Genomic DNA, 7,435 nt, shown 5'->3' with positions numbered 1-7,435 from the left:
TTTCAAAAGTTGCTTAATTGAACAACATACATCATTCAGAAATTCTTAATTCACATTCTTTTTATGATATTGGAACCCTTAGGCTTAGTTCAGTTTGAAAAAAACAACAGAAAAGCATAATATGAATTGTAATTCTCACGTTGAAAAACTATGTCCATATATACTGAGTATATGTAGAATAAGTCTGTTCATATATAGAAAAAAAGTATATGCATATGAGGTTAACTATGTGCATATGTAGGAGAGGTATGTGCATATATATATAAAAAATAAGTGCATATAAAGTAAACTATGTTCATATATATGCAAAGTATGTGTATACATAGAAAAAACATGTGCAGACATTGGAAAGTATGTGCATTCATGTATATAAACGTTTGTATTCGGCAGCTACAGCGTTCCAAAAATAGTCCCTCTAGCAACACAGCGCGTGTCTATAAGAATACGTGCAACTTGTGCGCACAAGTTGTGTAACTCGTGCGCACAAGTTGTGTAACTTGTGCGCACAAGATAGTAACTTGTGCGCACAAGTTGAATTTTTTTTTTGCATGGCACTCCAGGGCTTCCGTAGTAAAACGAAGTTACTATTCAATATAAGAAACTTATAATTCTTATTCCTTTTTTATGAATTCCAATGTAAACGGGTTATTTGTTCGTAAGAGGGCCCCCCGGGGTACACTTAGTTTGTTTTAATGCACTGACACTCAAGTTATGTTATTTCTGTCGTGTAAATTATTGTGTCGTGAATGGGCTACGGGTATCATATTACACCGTTCCTTATTTGCTGCTTAACTTGATACATATAAACATTTAACATTTTGGTGTATTAGATAGGCGGTATATCTTATTACCATCGACGTCACTGAGAGGATATTGAAACGATGTTCATCGAGTACCAAAACTAGTCAATACTATGTTTATGGCCTTAGTCATGTTAGTTATGGCTGTATAAACTAGCCACAATTTAGACGAAACGGCCGTCTGGCATTGATACCAAATTTTATCCTAGGGGCGGATTCAGACATTTTAAAAAGGGGGGTCCACACCCGTAACAAATAGATTATTACTATGACGACACATCAAAGTTTCGTTTCTTTAGCGATACTTATCGCCAGTCATTAGTCACTGTGATCAATTATACTCATTTAGGATTAACATTCGACCCACGATGCTCGATAGTAATACTAGTTTACAAATCTTTGAATTGAAGTAGTCACATTTTAAACAGCTTACTTTATTACAGGTGTCAGATCAAATAATCATGACCACAAATGATTTAGCTATCATTATTTCAACCTACTTTAGCCTAGGTTTGCAATATGAAGAAATTATTGGTTTGTTGGCTCAAAGACATAATGTTATTTTATCTATGAGAACTTTGAAAAGACGCTTAGCTTCGTATGGATTGTACAGACGAAAGAATTTTTCGGATATTTTCCAAGTTGCTATGTTTATCTTCGAACAACTAAAGTCATCTGGTTGTCTCCATGGATACCGTTGGATGCATTCGAGATGCTTACAGAATGGTTTTATTGTCCAAAAGGAGATGGTAAGAATCCTATTAGGCATATTGGATCCTTCTGGCGTTGCTGCGAGAGTTAAGCGCAAACTAAAAAGAAGGCACTATAGATCCAAGGGTCCCAACTACATATGGCACCTTGACTCATATGATAAGTTAAAACCGTATGGAATTTGTGTCAACGGATGTATAGATGGGTTTTCAAGGTTTATAATTTGGTTACGTGTTGGTAGAAGCAATAATAACCCACGAATTGTAGCGGGATTTTATGTAGAAGCTTTGACTTCTTTAGAAAGGGTACCACATTCAATACGATCAGACATGGGAACCGAAAACAGTTATATTGCTGAAATGCAGTCATTCTTAAGGAGGAATGGTCCCGGAAGCAGAACAGCTTTTCTCTATGGAACAAGTCAACACAATCAACGTATAGAGAGCTGGTGGGGAATACTTAGAAAAGAATGTGTACAATTTTGGATGGAATTCTTTGAACAGATGAAGCAAGACGGCTACTTCACAGGCGACTTCATCGATAAAAGTCTGATACAATATTTTTTCATGGATATTATCAGAGTAAGATAGAATATGATATATAAATATCATCTTAAATCAAAACGAAACAACGAAGAACTATTCCAAACGCTTAATTTGATAAACGTTTAACATGTTATATGTTTCAGTATAAAAACGTACTTGAAAGAGACATTTTATATAAAAAAAAGTCGTAAAGACATAAAGACTTAAACTGGCAATGTTTTCTTCCAAAAATTTGCAACCACTGGCCCTTGTAATTATCTTTTGACCCTTTTATCTCTGAAACAAACAAAAAAAAGCTATGTTAGAACGGTTAAATGAAATTTAAACAGGAATTTCATAAGGATTCTTATCGCAAAAAATAATCCCATCTAAATCTGACTTTAACTATAAGTTCTCAAATTATAAACAGCATTGTTCTAATTTACCCCAATCCCCTTTTTATCTCGCAAAAAAAGATATAGCGCGAGCTTAAATCTACTTGCTTAAAAGTTATTGTGAAATGAATAGAAAAAAAGGCAAACGTAAATTTCATGAAAAAAAGGTTCCATGCCAGAAAAAACACCTATCTATAAGACAGTCTTTGGCGTCTGACTGTGGGTAACTTGTGTGCAAACAAGTTAAGGAACTCAATGATTGTAATCTTAGATGACATTGGAATTTTTCAAGAAGCGCATGACGCGTCATAACAACATACACATCTACTTATTAGAAAATAATCCCACTAATTTCATTAATCCCAAAATCGTCATACAAACAAAATAAATGCATTCTGATATAATTTCAGGTAGGTCCGTGAAGAAGAAATACAGTTACTTCACGGTGCCATGTAGAAAAAAACGCCTCAAATTACTACCAAAACGACCACACATTTTTTGGCGATCATAAAATCCGCAATTGCTATTTCTGTAATTTATTTCTTTTTCATCAAGTTACATCCAGATGTGTCTCTATTAACTGCACGTGTCTTCATTAAACAAATTAGATTTTAATCGAAGAGAATGCATTTTAACACCACTTTTATCAAGTTATTTCTATTTCAGAAAGAGCTTGAAAATGTCGTTGAAACATGGAATGCACACCGAATTCGCAAATCGAAGCATTGCGACATAAACGGGCGTCCAATGGTCTTATACCAGGCACCTTTCTTGAAAGGCACCGAGGATTATTCACTACCTTTGGACAATGTCGAACTAAATGCTTGTGCCGAGGAGTGTGACTTCGACGATTCAGACTGTGACAATGACATTTTGGACCTGGCTGACATATTAATGGAGGAAAACAGCTGGACAAAAACAAGAGATCCCTATGACAGAGCCACACTTTATTTACAAATGAGGGATATAATAAAACAAAATTTATAATTCAATATTGGTTTTATTAATATTATATTTATTTATAAATTTACTAAAATAAATCTCTCTACATTAAACATATACAACTTGAAAAATGTTTTAGCATGAACAGACAATCGGATTATTTGGCATGCGTCAATGAGGCAACGTTCCATGCAATAGCATAGAACATGAAAAAAAATGGGGTCATCTGGTGACACGGATTAAGATTATATACCACATCACATGACGTACCCGACACCGAAAAGAATGTATTAAAGTTTTACCAAATTCCAAAATCAACAGTATTATAATATGAAATTGACTACAAGCTTTCGATTTTTTTTCTCATTTCCTGAATTAAGTATTGTTTAGACATCTTCGTGATATTTGTCAATTGAAATTACAAGAAGCCGGAATAGTATTTTTTTTATTAAGATAAGACCCGTAATTTTAGGTGTGTATATCTTTCATCAGTGATGCTGTGATATATGATACCTAAAGCACATTGTACTGATGAGCATCATTTGCTCAAAGTATTAAAGAATAGAATTACTAGTAATACTCTTACTATGCGACATGCCGTTTTATGATTACAATCATCACAGTTTTTGCCCCCAAAAAACCGCAACATTCGGTAAACAGCATCTGTTAATGACAATTACTCCAATAAGGGATGAATTTACAATTTAAGTCATTAATTGACTTAATGTAACGACCATGTCGTCATAGTCGTCCGAATTCATTTGGATTCCCAGGCTATATCTTGATAAAACTGAGAATGGAAATGGGGAATCTGACAAAGAGACAATAACCTGGCCAAAGAGCAGAAAACAAAATAACAATTATACATAAATGACTACTAGCAGTTACTGACATGCCAGCTCTAGACCTCAATTAAAATGATTGAAAGATTATGTTTTCACCAAATGAATATCAAGCTCAATTCTTCCCTTTTTTTTGTTTAGTATCATACCATCATAAAATATTTAAGAAGAACACAACCCGTAGCAGGTCAAAAGCTGGCTTAAGAACATAACTGTTTATTTCCAATGCAAAGACCCTATAAGTGAAAGAATAGCAAAGCCAAAATATACCATCCATAATTACCCGACAACAGTATCGTAACTGTACTATAGAAAAATAGAAAAAGTCTTGTTTACAGGTTTTGATAGCTTTTAAGGTTAATGCCGACATTTTTGTGCTTTGTAAAGAATATTACTATAAAAGGTTGAATGTGAAAATCCCCATGACCTATAGTAATTTCATACAGAAGTTTCATGGAAAAGTGTAACGGTAATATTTGCGGGGCAGCGGACGGAGAAGGCGAATGTAATGTAGTCAAACTTGAGTATATATAAGTGTATGGATTTGTATTAATTTGTACCATCAGTTCGGCAATACTAACCAGATGGGACTGTATTCGGGGGTTATGGTCCAAACAGTTTAGGTAATAGGGGTCAACAAAAAGGAATTTCTGGTATCCGGGCAATAACTTTTGTATTAGTCTATGCATTTTTATGATATTATACAAGGTTCCATATTAAAAAGAAACCGAAGGTTGTGATTGATTTTGAGGATTAATCATTAATTGCCAGACCATTAAACGTAATTTTGTAGTTTTTTCCTCAATATGTGGCTATATTACATTCACCTTCTCCTTCCGTTAAACTTCTGCCTGGAATTATTGTATATTTGGTCATCAGCTCTAGCTCGACGTTAAAGATAAATTGTTGACACTGATATATGTTTCGAAAAAAAACCACCAATCTGATGAACAGGATTATTGCTTATTAATTCAAAGTCACTAGACTATAATCTCGAGCCTCAAACTGTTAAAAAAATTGAGATGTACAAACCGTGATGTTGTAACTTGATAGCAAATCTTAGTAGTTTCTATCAAACTAACTAACAGCAAAACATTCGAGTGTGTAAGTTATATACTTGTATTTGGTTAGCTTGATTGCTAGCTGAACCGTTAAGTCATCATTAAGTTAAGTTTACTTAAACGACTAGTCCGACAAAAAACCAATTTATCCGTCTGTAGGACTAGACTACTCAGAAAGAAGGATGATATATCTAACATAATGACTTCACGGTTCAGCTAGCCAAACATATTACCTTTACCTTTACTGTTAGCAGAAAAAGTAACTTGCAAAATGTAGTTCATTCAAAGTCGCTGGATCATGCCCTAGGAGCAGGGCCTCAACATAGTCTTCAAACTAGAAGTAATGCAACTTTTATTACACAGCAATGCCACATTACTAGAAGTACCTATTAAACTTGCAGATATCTCAGAAACGGTAACAACGGACGACGACACATACTGAAGTGATAGCAAAGCTCTCTGGACCTTTTAGGCCAGGTGCCCTTTCCAAAGGGGTAATCTGTTTAACCCTTTCTGTGTTGTGCTGTAAATACATAATTCTTAGAACAGTGAAACCTGTTTAAAAAGAACCTCTTCGGGACTTAATATGTGGTTCGGTTTTGGTTGATGTCAGGTTCTTAACGCATACAATTTGATACGATAGAGCTTAAGAGCATGTTTGGTTAATACAGGTTTTCGGTTATACAGGATTCGGTTTAACCAGGTTTCACTGTACCAGTTGATGTCGTTTCTAAAAATGAAGCAATGCGTCTTTGTTGTCTGATAAATTGAAAGGCTCGATACCAAAGATTTTCTTGTTACAGATATTGTAAAGAAGTACGCGAAAACCAAAGTGTCAAAAGTAAACCGGGGACAAAAACACAACTGGTAACAATAAAGCAAGACACCAAACAAAGGACAGCACTACGCAAATAAGCTTAAAATAAAAAGAAGAAATGGGTCGAATTTAGGTTGCCTCTAACCAGTGTTAATTGTAAAAGGTCAATTATTGGAAAGAAGGAGGAGGAAACCTATGACAGAAGAAGGTCCCCCTTCGTACCCCTAAACGAGAGACATATATTTATTCTACCATACATGTAAACAATGACAATCTCTGTCTAAACCAACATAAAGAAGCTTTGTCTAAACCAACATAAAAAAGCGATAGGGTTTGTATAACTTCCAATCTTCTGATAGTAACCAGTTAATTGTGCATCACAACTTTGCAACTTCATCAAGTTGATACAGGTATATCACTATACGTTTTAAGCTAGGAAGCTTTACGCTAGGAATTCTTCTTAATTAAGGAGAGATTTATTTTTATCTCATTTGGAAGCTCTTAAATACACTAAATGAACACTAACTTTAGTCTTTCTCGTTTGAATTGTTTTACATGGTCTTATCGGGGCCTTTTATAGCTGACTATGCGGTATGGGCTTTGCTCATTGTTGAAGGCCGTATGGTGACCTGAAGTTGTTAATGTTTGTGTCATTTTGGTCTTTTGTGGATAGTTGTCTCATTGGCAATCATACCCCATCTTCTTTTTTATATTCTATGTTTTTCAATAAAGTATCAAAGTCATGTCCACTATCGAATAACATCTTTTAAAACATTTGATCTAAGCAAAATTTCAATCGAAGACCTGAATTAAATAGCTCCTATCAATTTTTACGATACATGGTGTATTCTGATGAACATTTTATTTCAGTAATGGTCGCCAATCAGGTCTGAAAAGGCATAAGAAGGAAATCATTTTATCGATGAAAATTTATCTATTTTTTGCCTGATAACAATACAATATTGTGATATAACTATGTATATTATACTTTTCTTCTATTATAAACTGAGGATAATTATTTACAAGTTTGATCCAAATCAATCTTAAAGCGTAAGAAAAGATCTTCAAAAATGTTTAGGATTACGCATGAATCAAAATAATGGGAAACAAAGACCGAAGAAAGTGAGAAAAAAATCGTTAATGGCAAGAGGAATTAACAATTAAATGAAATAGATTCACTGAAACTTGTAATTGAAATAAAACAACAAAATAGTTAATGACAAGGTAAATAAAAAGTAATACCTACTGCTATTTGACTGAAATCATTTTAACATAACAATATTGACAATAATACAATAAAATCAAGTGGCTTGCCTTTATGGCAAAACTTTAATGCAGCTTGT

At 34.0% G+C, this 7,435-nt stretch overlaps 1 protein-coding gene across 2 annotated transcripts; it reads left to right on the top strand.

Annotated features, from left to right (window-relative positions):
• Positions 1-625: 625 nt before the first annotated feature.
• LOC134683081 (uncharacterized) lies at positions 626-4,000 on the top strand. Of its 2 annotated transcripts, none has more exons than XM_063542141.1 (2): positions 626-1,549; positions 3,097-4,000. In XM_063542141.1, the coding sequence occupies exons 1-2, from the start codon at positions 1,262-1,264 to the stop codon at positions 3,415-3,417; spliced, it is 609 nt and encodes a 202-aa protein (XP_063398211.1). In that variant the 5' UTR covers positions 626-1,261; the 3' UTR covers positions 3,418-4,000. The 2 variants fall into 2 exon arrangements, with proteins under 2 accessions (XP_063398211.1, XP_063398210.1); XM_063542140.1 differs by having other exon boundaries at positions 628-2,092; positions 3,097-3,996.
• Positions 4,001-7,435: the final 3,435 nt, after the last annotated feature.

The sequence above is a fragment of the Mytilus trossulus genome, chromosome 9 (genome assembly GCF_036588685.1).
Source record: "Mytilus trossulus isolate FHL-02 chromosome 9, PNRI_Mtr1.1.1.hap1, whole genome shotgun sequence".
In the NCBI taxonomy this organism is placed as follows: domain Eukaryota; kingdom Metazoa; phylum Mollusca; class Bivalvia; order Mytilida; family Mytilidae; genus Mytilus; species Mytilus trossulus.
Note: the sequence above shows the minus strand (reverse complement) of the source record. Positions and strands in the feature narration are given on the sequence as shown.